At 45.6% G+C, this 16,048-nt stretch overlaps 1 protein-coding gene across 2 annotated transcripts in view; it reads left to right on the top strand.

Annotated features, from left to right (window-relative positions):
• The window catches only part of CNOT10 (CCR4-NOT transcription complex subunit 10), a gene marked incomplete at its 5' end in the record, with an annotated part of 63,679 nt that extends 56,654 nt beyond the window's left edge, over positions 1-7,025 (top strand). For both annotated transcript variants that reach the window (XM_079713722.1, XM_079713721.1), the window contains 5 exons: positions 200-330; positions 895-930; positions 1,131-1,258; positions 5,710-5,785; positions 6,753-7,025. In XM_079713722.1, coding sequence (XP_079569848.1) covers positions 200-330; positions 895-930; positions 1,131-1,258; positions 5,710-5,785; positions 6,753-6,904 — 523 coding nt within the window. In that variant the 3' untranslated portion in view covers positions 6,905-7,025. The remainder of the gene's footprint in view (positions 1-199; positions 331-894; positions 931-1,130; positions 1,259-5,709; positions 5,786-6,752) is intronic.
• Between the last annotated feature and the right edge of the window lie 9,023 nt (positions 7,026-16,048).

Below are 16,048 nucleotides of genomic sequence, written 5' to 3'. Positions count from 1 at the left end.
AAATTATTGTATATTTAAGATATTTTTGAAGAGATAAAATTTAAATGACTCTTAATCAATCCAGTTATAAACTTAGATTTCAATTCAAAGACTTGAAATATGTGAAACACACATACACCAAATTCTATTATACTTGGGTATTTTTGTGATGACCTACTTTTCAGTTTGGAATCTGGTTGGTTTTTTTTTTTCATTTTAGGTTTCTGGGCCATTTATATGCTGCAGAAGCCCTCATCTCTCTGGACAGAATCTCTGATGCTATTACCCATTTGAACCCGGAGAATGTCACTGATGTCTCCTTAGGGATCTCTTCAAATGAGCAGGACCAAGGTTAATGAGGACACATTTGATCAGAACTATTCACCATTTCCACTGCCTTTCCGTTGTAACTCAGGATGTGTGGACATTTAAGAGCACGGTTGTAAAGGGAAGGGAGTTTTAGGTCGGCACTGTACGGTTTTGGCTGTACTTACTTTATACTAATTGTTTGCTGAGGAGACCTAGGAGTTGATTATCACATGGTCTAAATTCTAACTTTTGAAAGGCTGATAGTGTTAGAACAGTTTGTTTTTGATTCTTATATTTTTCTCTTCAGAGGGATTCCACAATCCAGGGGAGAGTAAAAGTATCGCATTCAAAAGTCAGTTTTAAATCATGGCTAAGTTTTTGAGGGAGTGAGACTAGTTTTCACTTTATTCAGGGTTATTTCTCAGGCCATGGTGGTGGTGGTAGGTAGCATTCTCATATCTTTTATTAGAACCTCTACTACATGAAAAGGAAATACTGTGGTAGATTGCTTTAATATTAAGATTTCCATTTCATAAAGAAAATTAGGTTTTTAGAAAATAAACTCTGTTGTCCGACCCCTTCAGATTTATTTTCATTTCTTTGTAGGATCAGACAAAGGTGAAAATGAAGCAATGGAATCCTGTAAGTAAGACGTTTTGTAAAGACTTAAGTAGCCTGGCTGGCTTCCCAAAGACTCACCCTCGAGCCTCTGTGTCCTTCCTTTGTCCGCCTGAGGAGTAGAGCTAGGCTTTATTCTGGGCAGCTTTTCGGGCAGTAGAGGGGGTTGGTTGCTCCCTGGCCCGTGGCCTGGCCTCTTCACATGTGTTTGGTCTTCTCCCCAGCTGGGAAGCGGGCCCCTCAGTGCTACCCCAGTTCCGTCAACTCAGCCCGGACCGTGATGCTGTTCAACCTGGGCAGCGCCTACTGCCTGAGGAGCGAGTATGACAAAGCCCGGAAGTGTCTCCACCAGGTGAGGCTGGGCCAGTGCCAGACCATCTTGCGAGGCAGCCAGCAGAGGGTTTGGAGTTTCTAGGCTCTGTTATTTTGTTTGAGGCTTCTGATCAGTTTGTTAAACATTGGAATATTACTCCTCCAGACATATTCTTGGAAGGTACACAACTGATTGTTGTTGCAAATGAATCTAGGCATCTAATGGAGAGTTTTCCTGAAGATTTTAATCATTGAAATTTCAAAAGATTGGAAACCATCTAAATAAGGGCTCACAAAAATTAATAATGGTGTGTCCATATAGTTGAACACAATGCAGCTGTAAACCCTATATACTAAAATGGTAACATATCCAAGACATATTAAGTGAAAAGAACAAGATGCAAAACAGTTTTTATATAATCCTGTATATGCAGAAAAGATCTCCAAATGAACACACCACAAACTGTTAACATTGGCTGTAGGGCTGGCAAGATAAGTACTGTGTAGATGGAGCACTGAAATGGGAGAATTTTCACTGGATACTCATATGCTTTTTAGCTTTGAATCGTATGAATCTCTGTCCACTCAAAAAGTTAAATTACAAATACATCTTTTAAGAAGAAGGGTTCACAAAGTCAGTACCAAAGAAACTCCATATACAATAAAGAAAGCTCCTGGCAATGTGTAACTAAAATAGACCTCTGATTTCTACCACTGAGAGGGGCCTCATCAGCAGGTCTCAAGGAAGGTTCTGATTGGGCCTCTTTAGGTCACCGGCCCATCCCTGGACTGCTCATGGGCAGGGACCCATACCTGTAGTAGGAGAACAGGTACTGCCATTGGCAGCCCCAGAGGAGTTTCCCAGAATTGGAAAGGGATAATTCCTCAGAAGGATATTAATTCAGGACTTCCCTGGCAGTCCAGTGGTTAAGACTCCACGCTTCCAATGCAAGGGGCGTGGGCTCGATCCCTGGTCAGGGAACTAAGATCCCCCATGCCGTGCAGCACGGCCAAAAGAGTTTAAAAAAAAAAAAATTAGGGGGAAGAAAAGGGTATTAATTCAGCGCATGTACTTCTGGGCTAAGCCAAGGGAATAAGACAGTAGTAAATAAGTGGACATGATACAACCTTGCCCCCATGGACCTTACAGTTAGATGTCTTCCTAAAAAGGGAATTGCACGGTCAGGGGTTATGCAGAATTTTCAGACTTCTAATATAGTAAGTTTGTGCCAGGGACTTCCCTGGTGGCACAATGGTTAAGAATCCGCCTGCCAATGCAGGGGACACAGGTTCGAGCCCTGGTCTGGGAAGATCCCACATGCTGCGGAGCAACTAAGTTCATGCGCCACAACTGCTAAGCCTGCGCTCTAGAGCCCGTGAGCCACTGAAGCCCATGTGCCTAGAGCCTGTGCTCCGCCACAAGAGAAGCCACCGCAGTAAGAAGCCTGCGCACCGCAACGAAGAGTAGCCCCCACTTGCCATAACTAGAGAAAGCCCGCGTGCAGCAACTAAGACCCAATGCAGCCATAAATAAATAAATTTATTAAAAAAGAAAAAAAAAAGTTTGTGCCAGATGGTGTATTCACCAGCAGCACATAAGAGAACCCACATCCCCATATGTTTGCCAGAGTAACTGAAACTGAAATTAAACCTATTCTCAGGAGGTAAGGCAGCTTCCTATGAAGGTGACCTTGTTGTGTCTAGAAGTGAAGATTTACCACGTGGAAAATAACCATGAGTGATATTTAGTCGACTTAGTGGCATCTGGTCAGCATTTCTGATCCAAAATCAGCAAAGTGAAGTGATGGACTGTCCAGGGAACACGTTTGATCTTATCTAGGAGTTGAGTGCAGGAGTTAAACGGGAAGAGTTAAAATGTTGCACTGTTCTCCGTGGCAAGGCTGGGCTGTTGAACAGCCCTTTGGAAAGTGCCCCTGGACCTCAAGGCCTGCAGCACATAGGCTTTGGATGTGAAGTTGCAGTGTGTACACTGTAGCTCAGGTTCTTGTGCAGCAGGTGGCCATGGCGGCAGCCACGCTGGGAGAAACAGATGGGGTCAGGCCTGGTTTGGGGTCTGAAGGGGGTTTTGTTTTGGTCCCTTGGTTTTTAGGTTAATCCAGTGGCTGGACCTTGTTAATGGGGAGGCCCACCGTGCCTGGGAGGGAGAACAATGATGTGTGAAGAGTTGGAAAGGGCTCAAGTAGAGGTTTCCTAGGTTGCCTACCCACCACTAACCATTATGAACAGCCAGTAAGCAAAATACCATTCTCTCATAAAGTTGTTGCCATTAGTTCTTGTATTTTAGAAAAGGCTGCAGTCAGTGCAAAGAACAATAGATGACCTGTGTTAACTAGCCAGTTGGAAGGAAAATGGAGATTTTAATATCCACAAAATGATGTAAAGGTGGTCTTGCCTATTTAAAGCTAGCCCAAAAGTATAAAATCTCATTTTTTGAACTGAGCTGTGGTATATCAGTGATGTGGTAGGAGGAACAAAAAGCCTCCTTGCTTCATTCACGAGGAACCTGGGAGCATGTGCTCTGGACGAGAACCACCACTAGTCTGAGATTTCTTCTAATGCTGCCCGGACCCGACCTTGTGCCCGTTTCTGGTCCCCCAGATGTCTCCCACACTCACCCCGTGGCCTGCACTGCCTTGCCTCCCCGCTTTCTGCCTCTCAGGTATCCACCCCTTGGAGGACAGAGACAGGCTTCCCTTGCCCAAAAGCTCTGCATTCGAAGAAAGTCTTCTCTCTCTTCGTATTCATACTACGTTCACTTTCCTCTCTCCCTAACAGTAAATTTGTTTGGATTACTGTTAGTTATTTGGATGCTGTTTATATCAGGGTAAGTCCCTGTCTTACACCCACCTTTGGTCAATAAATATTTGTAAAGGACACTTTCTGATTAGATTAAGGGAAGACACAAAGCAGTCTGGAAGCATGAGCACCTGAACCTGGATGAGGGAATACAAGTTGATGGTAAGACGCGGAAGAGGCTGCGGCCCAGAGGGGCCCAGACTGAGGGAATAAACCTACAATCTCAGCACCTTCAACCAGAACAGGACTAAATCAGAAAACTGCAGGCTGGTGTTATGGCTCTCAGATCTAGGAAATGACAGCATGTTGCCTAAACAATTTTATTTGACTAAATTGTACTATTTCAGTCCTTAAGAATGGAGACATTGAACATGCTTTTTTTTTTTTTTTTTTTGTGGCTGCGATGGGTCTTCGTTGCTGCACGCGGGCTTTCTCTAATTGTGGAGAGCTGGGCTACTCTTGGTTGTGGTGCGCGGGCTTCTCATTATGGTGGCTTCTCTTGTTGCGGAGCACGGGCTCTAGGCACGCGGGCTTCATTAGTTGCAGCACACAGGCTTCAGTAGTTGCGGAACGTGGGCTCAGTGGTTGCAGCGCATGGGCCCTAGGGCACGCGGGCTTCAATAGTTGTGGTGCGTGGGCTCAGCTGCTCTGCGGCATGTGGGATCTTTCCAGACCAGGGATCGAACCCACGTCCCCTGCATTGGCAGGTGGATTCTTAACTACTGTGCCACCAGGGAAGTCCTGAACATGCTTAGTGGTATATTTTTTTTATATTTCCAGCCTTTTAAGTTTGAATTCTTATTCCTGACATTGGGAATTTGCAGCTTACAATACTAAACTGTTACTTAGGAAAAAAAAATAAACATGCAGATTTGGATAGAGGTGCAACTGTGTCTGGTGAAGAACTACCAGCAGACCTGGATGGCTGACTGGAGTGTAGAGTCAGGAGTGTCTGATCACCCATCTCAAAACCAAATACAGCCAAGAGATAGAAGAAAACCAAGAGGGAAGGAAAGCTTTCTACTATTAAGAACTCATTATGGATTAGGCAAGGGAAGATAAATATTTAACTAAAAATAACATGTCTAGTTTAATCGAGAGGGATCAAGACAAAGACAGCTGGACTTCCGTGGTGGTCTAGTGGTTAAGAATCCACCTGCTAGTGCAGGAGATACGGGTTCGACCCCTGGTCTAGGAAGATCCCACATGCCGCAGAGCAACTACTGAGCCTGCGCCACAACTACTGAGCCTGCGCTCTAAGGCCCGCGTTCCGCAACTACTGAAGCTCGTGTGCCTACAGCCCATGCTCTGCCACAAGAGAAGCCACCGCAATGAGAAGCCCATGCTCTGCAACAAAGAGTAGCCCTCACTCGCCACAACCAGAGAAAGACCGCTTGCAGCAATGAAAACCCAGCGCAGCCAAAAACATAAATATTTAAATTAGATTAAATAAAAAATAAAAGAGTTATAATGAAGTAGCTTAAAAAAAAACAAAAACGACAAAGACAGCTGAGGACCATCTGAGCAGAACTGTAGTGTCCCAGTGAAGTTGAGTAAGTTTGCTAATTTGTCATTGGTAGGTTGACATTCCTTTTTTTTTTTTTTTGACATTACTTGGAGTTTGTATCTTAAGCTATCAGTTTTTCATGGGTCTCTCTTTTGTTCTGAGCGAAGGCGGCCTCAATGATCCATCCTAAAGAGGTGCCCCCTGAAGCCATCCTGCTGGCCGTCTACCTTGAGCTGCAGAATGGTGAGTGATTCTTCTCTTGAGTTAGGACTGGAGCCCTGCAAAGAGCCCGAGATTTTTGGTGTCTGCTTTTTCTCTTTGAAATTTAAGAGGTATTACCCATCAAGTTCTGCTAAACAAAAATGTAGCGAGGGAGTTTTTGGTATCTTGCAAATTCCTACTTCTTGCAGGTTAAGCATATTTCCTTTTATCTGTGAAAATGGAGAATAGCATAACTTCTGACAATTATAATTAATCTCTACTAATTAACCTTTCTCTTAGGCATCCAAATGACTCTAATTGAGAACCTGAGTCAGAATGCTGTGGGTTTGAGTTGTATACCTTAGTGTTTTAAACATAGGTGTCGTTAATGAGTTTTACAGTAAGCCAGTTCCTGCTGAGAATTTTTTATTCAGACCTAAATCCAGGTCATGCCTCTGGGGCATTTACAACCTCCAGGATGTAGCTTACTGGAAGAAAGGCTGTGGGCCCTACATAAGAGAAGGCGTGCAGTAGAAAAGGAGAGCTGAATGGGGGAAATGAGAGGGGACAGAAGTTTTAAGAGTTTCTTAGTCATACCCCCTTGCTGAAATCCTTCCAAGGCTCCCCTCTTTTTATAGCTGAAGAAGGAGCATTAAGTGCCTGGCACCCAGCAGGCCTTGTCCTCCTAAAAGGTGTGGTAGGGTTAGTGCATGGTCTTAGAGCCCTTCTTTTGCACAGTCCACCTGTAGACAAGTTCTCAAACTGGGCTCCACCTTAGAATCAGTGTAAAGCTTTTAAAAATCCCGTCACCCAGGTCACACACGAAATTTCTTATATCAGAATTTCTGGGGATGGTGCAGCGGGCATTACATGGTTCCAGTGTACAGCAAAGGTTGCAGACCACTGCTTTTCTCCATCACCTTTTACCCCCTTGCGGGATTCTAACGGCTTGCTTTGTATGTGGTGGTATTGTTATATGCTTTTTTTGTGATGGGAAGTGTTTTTATAGGTAATACCCAGCTGGCCTTACAGATCATCAAAAGGAATCAGCTGCTCCCTGCAGTGAAAACACTCTCTGAAATGAGAAAGAAGCCAGTGTTCCAGCCTGTCCACCCGATCCAGCCCATCCAAATGCCGGCGTTCACTGTACAGAGGAAGTGATATTTTGCTCTTGGAAAACTGTTACCTGAGACCCAGGGGAGTATTTGCAGGCCTTTTTAGTTGTATCACAGCAAAATGAATAAAAGATAGATGGTAAAGGATACTAGTTTTGAAGACACAATTTTGAAGTGATTCTAATCCCTGGTTTTTTTTGCCGGAAGCTTACATCAAATTAAGGATTCACAGCTCATTTTCATCGGTTTTCCTTTCATCTTTGCTAGACTATTATTTTTGAGCCATTATGTGATATATCTATGTCATAGGCAATTAAAACACACTCTTACCAGAACAGTCTTGTATAATACATTTTGTCTTTCTTGCAACGGTTAGAGTATTTTGGCATCTGAGATTTAGTATTAAAGTTTTAAAAATGGAGAGAACGGTATGAGCAGGAGATGAGTAGCCAATCCAGAAGCCGATCAGAGGGGAGGGGAGGGGAGGGGAGGTTGGTGTGTTGAACGCCTAGTTAGGACTAAAAGGGCCAGAAAATGCGTAATAAAACCCATAGGGCTAGTCAAATGGAGTTAAGAAGAGATGACTGATCTGATAGGAATCAATCATTTGCTTAAAAATTACAGATGAAGACAAACAGAGTTGAGGGCACTGGTCTCGTTCACCCTCCTGTACCCATAGGCAGAAGCACAGGTTCTGGACCCTGTTAGCAGAGAGTTCAAGGTTCGTTGCTAACCCCTTTGGAAATGCAAACAGGAACTTAAAAGCTTCTTTCCAAGACAGGTATGTGTTGCAGGATTGACATGGCCAAAATTTGTCCATAGGGTCGATACACTAACTGTAAGTAGGAAAAACAAAACACACTACAGGCTTGCTTTAGAAAAACTGGGTGACTCCTAGTCAAGAGCACATTTGGTAGATTCATCAGAGCTTGCCGTTTAGGATCATCCCTTGCTGTCAACATCTCTTCAGTTCCCAACTTTGGAGAACAAGTTCAGATAGGGAAACACACTCGCTGAATCTACATGGTTACTCGGTTTCACAACTGGAGAGGGGAGTGTTTGGATAAGCACATGAATTTATCTGAAACTTTATCTGAATCATTCTGTTGCTGATATCAAACAGTTTAGTTAGGGATCTACACAAGAACTGAGTATTTGTGATGTGACTAGACATTGCCCACAGATGACTCAGAGAAAGGGAGCAATTCTCCTTTCACTTGAACACGGAATGGATGTGCACAAGGGCTCGACTGCTCTTTTGCCACGTTGCAGTTGTTTTATATACAGAGTAGATTCTTCCCAGGAGGATACAGGAAACAGAGGTGGCCTAGCTCCCTTGGGCCTCTCGAAGGCTTTTCCAAATGGGATGGGAGTGGGACCCGTAAGCTGCATTGGTGCTGGTCCAAGTCTGCAGGTGCTGCTTTCCCAAGTTCCAGACAAGCAGCGGCACCGTGGGACCCCCTTGTGTGCTGCAGGGTGGCAGCATTGCTTAGCCAGGGCATTTCCTGGACAGTGTCCACATGCTTCATAAACTGCTGGGAACCCACAGGGTCTTGGGCAGTGTATGGTGGTAGAAGGCCTGTAATTGTACTCGAGGGCAGTACATCTTTGGAGAAATCTCAAAAAAATTAGAACTTTCCCTGCTTGCGGGTTGGTTTGGTGGCAAAGCAGGAATAGCTATGAGGCAGATTAGGCCCCACGTTGCTGTGTTAAATAATACTCTTGGCTGCACGCAGCACAAAATGGATCCGTGATTTAAACAAAGGTAGTTTTTCTCTCACTTGAGAAGGTGGTACGTAGGCAGCTGGTGGCCTTTGCTCTAGTGCTCAGTGATGCCATCAGGGACTCAGCTCTGTTTTTCTCACACCACTGTCTTTAGCATTTGGGCTTTTGTCCCCGTGGTCACAGGATGTCCCAGCATTGCATCTGCACTGAAGGCAAGAAGAGGGCAAAGGCAGCCTATCGTGACAGGAGACCATCAGGAACAAAGTTTTCCCAGAAACCCCCAGCAGACCTCGGCTTCCCTCTCCTTTGTAGGGCAAGTCATGTAGCTATCCTTAGCTGCCGGTGCTGGGACAGCCCTGCACATCTTACGGGGAAGCCAGTGATGTGTTTTCCCAAATGGAGAACTCTATATATGATGTGTTGTCAAATTATGATCCCAGCAGCCCAGCTTTGCCTTCCACAGTGGCCCTTGGCAGATCTGGGCACAATACATGTAAGCTCTTCACCTCTGTGACTTGTCATATGGAGTCCATCAGCCAGATGGCTTCTCCCACCTGTTTTTCCTGCCCCAATCCGTTAGCACCACGTCTGCTAACAGAGATAATCCTAACTGTACTGAGAAGGTTTAGGTTCCACGTCCCTGAAGTTTTTCCTAGCTGTCCCAGTTTCTCCCCCGCCTTTGTGTCCCTTGATCATACCTTTTCTTCTATGGTATATGGTATTCTGTAGTTTAACAGGTGCAGGTGCTCAAAGGGTGGTGTCATATCTGATGGGGTTGTGAATTCTGAGACGAGCCTCGTTAGCTTCTGTTCAGGCTCCATCACCAGCAAAATGGGGCAAAATTCACTACATGGGTCCCTTCACAGACCCAGAGAGAACGTGATTGTGAGTGTCCCCAGAACTGCAAGGCATGAACCCTCAGAAGAGCTGGAGTAGTCTTTCATTTTGCCCAGGCCCTTACCCCACAAGATGATGCCCCTGCGGAGCCAGCGCCTTCAGGGGCCTCTCCTGCCCCGCCTGCACCCCAACCCCACTCTCGGAACAACACAACTGCTGATCCCACCACGCAGAACCCCTTATCGACTAAAGCTGGGAGCTCTGCCCCTTACCCAACCCAAATGACTTGATCGCTCTCGAGGCTTCTGATGGGTTTGCACAATGAGGCTAACTTTCCTCAGGGCCTCGTGTGAAGATTAAGATGAGATGATGAATGCAAAGGGCACCGGGTGGGCATTCACTACAGGTGAGTTCACGTACCCTCCTGTTGCCCAGAGGACCTGCTCAGCCCAGTCACCCTCGACACTGCCTTCCTTTCAGCCTTGCCTCTCTCAGGCTCCCATCCAGCCCCCTTCTTGGAAGCCACCTGGAGAAAGGTGACCGACGACATTGTGGACCCTGGAGCCAGATTCTTGGACTGGCTTCAAATCTCAGCTCTCTCACTGGGACAAGCTTGATCCGGAACAAGTTATTTTGCTCCTTTGTGCCTCAGTTTCTTCATCTGTAAAAGGAGGACACTGACAGTACCTACCTCACAGGCTTGGAAGGAGGTTTAAGGTCCTGGACATTGTTGTTGCTGTATATGAACTCCAAATATACAAAGGGGAACTCTATAATTTTTTACAGGATAATATAAGGGATAACCAAAGCAGAAACTGTTTTCTGAGCCACTGACACTGTAGAGTTGGGTGGTAGAGAGCAGGGGGACTCCTCCAGGTAAACGGCTGTCTCCTTCACTCTGGATACGTCCAGTGTCTGGGCTGTAGGAGTTGTTCGGTAGATACTGGCATCCTGTGTTCTCATCCCATTCTTACCTGCCTCACCCAGGCCCTCATCCTTGGATGACAAGAGGTCTCTTCCCCACCCTCTCCTCCTCACCTCAGCCTGTGGCCTGTGACTGCCTGCAGCACAGCCCTGACTCCCGCTGGGGGCCTCTTCATGGTAACTGCTCCCCTTTTCCTACTGAGCTTCTGTTGATCCCTCCCTTACACCCCATGTGTTATCCAAACTGGCATCTGCTGTCTCCCAAAAATGGTCACCATTTCCCATCCCTAGGACTTTGCTTCAGTCTCCTCCACTCCCTAGAACTTCATTCCAGTTTCAGTGTGTACACATCCTGGCTGTCTCACACTAACTCCCAAGGAGATACCTGTTACAAACCAAGTCTTCATTCATTCCACATGTGCTTACTGGAGGCGTGTTCCGGGTTGATGAGCTTTTCACAGAGCCCCGTGGTAACCTGGCAGATCTTCAGGCTCAGTCTATGTTCTGTTCTTTGTCATCTGTTTCCTTCCCCTTCCTGGATTGTGAATACTTTGAAGACAGGGCTGTGCATTATACAGTGTGTGGATTGTTCTAGATAAACAATAAAGTCTGCAGAACAGAACTTTGGGTGCTTTCTTTCTAGGTCTGGCAGTGTCACAGGAACTACTTCTTTCAAGGTGGGGATGGCTTATTAACATAATCCCAGGGTTCACGGGGCCTCAGCATCCTTGACCCTCTGAGCCTCATCAAGTGAGTTAAATACTGACCCAGGATGGGTGGGTTACTGGTCAGACTCAGCTGGCCCAGCCTAAAGTAACCAAACCTATACCTACACACAGCAAGCAGTTTGCACACTCGGCTTCCCTTCCTCCCTGGGAAGAACCGGGCCGAAGTGCAGGCCCTGGGGTGGGAGTGGGAGTGCCCGGGGGGGAGGGGAGGCAGCGAAGTTCATTAGTCCCCTCATTTGGGGCAAAGGGGATCCGTGTGGTGACAAACAATCGTCCTGGAGGATTTAGGCGGATTTGGCCAAGTGTCCCTGTGGGCCCCAAGCCTCGTCCTAATCCCGTCCACATTTCTGGCTACTTAGGATCGCATTAAATGTCAAAGCCAGCGTTTAGGGAAATATCTACATTTCGTATGCATCGCTCTAGTCAAAAGAAAAGCTGGAGCGAACCTTCGAGCAATTGGCGCGAGAGCCGCTCTGTGTGGTCCGGAGGGTGAATGGAGAGAGGGGGGGCGGCGCCCTCGCGGCCTCCCCGCCCAGGAATGCGGGCTTTTCACATGTAGAAAATGCTAACGCTTTGTTCCAGCCTCGGCCTCCCGGAGGTACGGAGGCGCCCGACCGGATTGTCACTGCTGCATTTGCATGTGGGCGCCCCGTCCCCGTCCCCACCCCCACCCCCAACGCTCCCCTCCCCTCCCCCCAGCACGGCTTTCCTGGGGGCTTCTGAGACTGGGTGAGGGAAGGCCGCCTGCAAATGTCCTCTGCCATCACTGAGTCCCCGCTAAAGCCACAGGTAGCTATTCTGGAATTCTCTGAATGAATATCCTTTCCCCTGAGGCACCAGGCAGGTGAATTTTTTTACTCCAATTTCAAGATGTTATTTTACACTTTAAGTTATATGACCCAATTTATTCCATCGAGGAAGATCAAGGTGTTGTATGAACCATCCTGCAGTCCCGTTTCACACTACTGTTCTTGTGGCAAGAACCCTGCTTTTGATGTGACACTGCATGGGCTCCAAAGTAACCATTGTGCGGCTCATCCTCCGAGGGAGCCGCCGAGAGCCCTCAGGTGGCGGGGGGGAGGGAAGAGTCCAAAGGGTTAGGCGGGGCCGGTGGTCCCGCGGGCGGGCCTCGGGGGCCCAGAGCGCCACCTGCCGGTAGCAGTGTCGGCGCAGTGAACCAGCCCCCGAGGACCTGAGACAGTGCCGACCCGGGGGACCCCTCGTTCCCGGCGAGACTCCACGTTTACCAGCTCGGAAAGCCACCCCATCCGAGGGCACCACGCGTTAGCTCTGGCCGACACCCGGGGCCCCAGAGATGCAGGAGGAAAAACGAGATCCGGCTCAACATACTGTTTCCTCCGATCGCCACAGTGTTTCTTTAATTACATTCCTTTTCATTTTACTAATTTTCTTATATTTATTGTATTAGCTTTATTTATTATTTTAGTTATTTCCTTTTATTTCGTTTTTATTTCGCTTATTCCACTTCGTTATTTTACTTGATTATTTCATTTCATATTCATTTTGTTTTACTACTTTTATTTCATTACTTAATTTCGTTTATTTTGCTTTGTTTTTATATTCTCTATTATTTTATTTTATTCATTTTATCCCATTGATTCATTTCATCTCATTGATTCATTTCATTTGTTTTTATTTTCTCTTATTTTACTTTGTGACTGAAGGGAAAAGATGGATATCTTTTTCATCCTATTCTAAGGTTTATGTATTTTCCTGCCTCTGAGTTTTGAGAAATAGTGAAAATGAATACAATCTCAGCTAATTATTCAGGGTGTTTGTCTAATCTCCACAACTAAATTGGAAGCACCTGAAAGTCAGGGACAAGGTTTGATGTCATAATTGGACCAGGGAAATGTGTTCACCAAAAGCCATTAATAAATATTTCTCCAGCTGACACAATGTGAAACGCTCGTTGCATGTCCAGTCAATCAGATATTTAAACTCCATCAAGGTACCTTCTCTGGATAGCTGCCTCTAGAGCTCCAAGCCAACATGAGGATGGGAGACAAGGACCCAAGAATTCAAACAAACTTCATGGAGGAAGTGTCACTTCAGGTGGGCAGGTAGAGGGAGGGGGCAGGAGACAACTACAGGTGACTGGACCATAGGGGGCATGTTACAGATAAAACTAGGAAAGAAGTTCCTGTGGTGTTTTGTTTTTTTTTTTTTCCTGTCACACTGCGGTGGGTCTCAACTGCTAGAGGGAGAGTGGTCTGTAATTTGAGGTAGGCAAGGGGTCATTGCCAGGGAAGTCTCAGCTCTCAGACACTATGGTTCTTTGGGTTCCATGGAGGCCATAGCGCTTGTGACCCACCCACCCCCAAAGACCCTGTACATATGGTGTAAGTAATTTCAGAGGAAGGGAGAATGAGTCACTATTTATTTGCTATTAATTGTCTGGAAAGTACTATGAATTGCATTTCTGAATTTTCACCTTATCATCCCTCAACCTTTTATTCTGAAAAAGATTAAATTTATGGAAAATATGAAAAAGTGGTTTAGTGAACACCTTTATACCCTAGATCCACCAGTTAGCACTTTGCTAACATTTGCTTTAGCTTCCTCTCTTTCTCTCTCTCTCTCCCCTACACACACTACACACACATACACCTCTCCTCTCTCTCTCTCTCTCTCTCTCTCTCTGTCTCCTTCTCTCTCTATTTTTCAAATGAACTTTTGAGAGTAAACTGCAGACAGGATGATACTTCACCACTGAATACTTAAGCCTGTATCTCTAAGAAGAGGGCCATTCTCTGCAAAACCATAATAATTTTATTATAATAATTGTCTTTAATAAGACACAGTACATATTTCAATTTTCTCAGTTGTCCTCAAAATGCCCTTTGTTGCTGTTTTTCCACGTCAGGATCCTGCATTTCATTTGGTTGTCCTAAGTCCTCTTTAATTCAGAACATTCCCCCAACCTTTATGGTCACTCATGACATTGATGGCTTTGAGGGTTCCAGGCCATGGTCTTGGAGAAGTTTCCTCCATCTGGATTTATCTGATTATTTTTTGATGACTACATGCATCTTTATGAGGAGGGGGCCCATTGCTTCCGTTCCTGACACCTCCTCCCCCCAGCTGAAGGACCTCTCCTCAGAAGCCTAGACCCTGGTTTCTTAAATGTTCTGCTCTTGCTACCCTGTCTGTTGAGATTCCAATACCCCTATCCTTACACCACGCCCAAAACAACCCAAAAAGGAAAGCACCAAGACATCCAAGTTTCCCTTTCTAAAAATGGAACTCTTCCTGGATTGAGAAACTCAACTTTGTATTGCTGTTTAATGATTGTGGCTTTCATTAGCACTGAGCACTGGAAAGGGAAGGATCTGGGAGGTATGGGAAGTGGTTGCAGACCCAGGGCCGTGGCCAAGATGCTGGTTGGAGGAAACCTACTGGAATCAGAAGAAGTACCACGGTGGTAAGAAGGGGTTGGCCCGGCTTCCCACAGTGGTTAAGAATCCGCCTGCCAGTGCAGGGGACACAGGTTCGAGCCCTGGTCCAGGAAGATCCCACATGCCGCGGAGCAACTAAGCCCATGAGCCACAACTACTGAGCCTGTGCTCTAGAGCCCGTGCTCCACAACAAGAAGCCACTGCAATGAGAAGCCCGCGCACCACGACGAAGGGTAGCCCCTGCTTGCCGCAACTAGAGAAAGCCCACATGCAGCAACAAAGACCCAACGAGGCCAAAAATAATTAATAAATAAATAAACAAACAAACAAATAAATAAATGAGTTGAAAAGAGAAAAAAAAAAAGAAGAAGGGGTCGGCCATGTCTGTTCATGCCTGACCCGCATATGGTGAAACACAGGGTGGACAGCAGTCCTGAGTTGGGGGTTAATCCATCTGCAGGTGGGAACAGGTCTTTGGGGACCTCCACTCACATAGGGCTTTTAGAACTGGCATGAGTGGGAGGGGCAGAAAGAAAGAAGCCTCCTTTCAGTCCTTGGACCTCGTGGCTCCCGTTGCCACAGTCAGTAGTAGGGCCAAGGGGCCTGCGTGGACAAGAAAAAACAAACAAACAAACACAAATTCCAGTCTTGTACCAGCTTACTATTAGTAACAAAGTTTATTTACCTAATTAAATCCAATCTAATCTTAATCGCTCCTGACAACTTACAAAATTCTTCTCTCAAAGTTCCCTTTTTCAACAAACGTTTTATCACTTTTTGTATCCGTATGATTTATCCCTTATTTTCCCCCCATCCAGAAACAAACAGCTCTAGGACAAAATTATTATAATCATTTTTCCTCAGCAAAAATATCTCCATTCTTTATACCTTCCCTCGCCGACGACAAATATCCTACTTGCTTTACACACTGAAATGCTTCCCTTATCATTTTTAGTAGCTTTAATTACATATTACAATTTTTAACCCTTAAAAGCCTTAACAAAACCAAGAAACAAGTAATTGAACTATTATACCAGCATTCACTGACTGGCAAACTTATGAATATATTCTATAACCTCTAAAAACTTACATTTTTCTCATATCATAATTTCTCTTTAATGTGGTACAGGATACATATTTAATAAACCCAAATACCTTTTGAAATTCTACTAATTAACCCAAGGCTGAAGTCTCAGTCAGGCAAAGTGGGCTTTGTTTATATTTTAAGGACATGATGAGAGTTAACTTCAAGCTTTCTCCTAGGCATATTTTTGTTCTCTCGGGGTCAGAATTCTGAAAACAGTATTTTATCAAACTAGCTTTCTCTAAGTGTACTTCCCAACACAAACGGTCCTCGACGTCAGACACACATCAGAACCAACTGGCAAAATGCCCCAATAGCACTTCGCGCTCAAAAGAGAAGTGTGCCGGGTGCGCACCACTGGACTTACTTGATCTTGGAGCTCCTCAGCTCGTTCGGAGGCATCTTTCCGTTTCACCAAGGAAAAGCGTACATTGGCAGCCAGTGCCAAGCAGGGGAGAAACAGGGAGGAGCCC

This window comes from Hyperoodon ampullatus, assembly GCF_949752795.1.
Source record: "Hyperoodon ampullatus genome assembly, chromosome: 10".
Taxonomy (NCBI): domain Eukaryota; kingdom Metazoa; phylum Chordata; class Mammalia; order Artiodactyla; family Ziphiidae; genus Hyperoodon; species Hyperoodon ampullatus.
The sequence above is the reverse complement of the archived record's forward strand: the minus strand, read 5'-3'. Positions and strand labels throughout refer to the sequence as shown.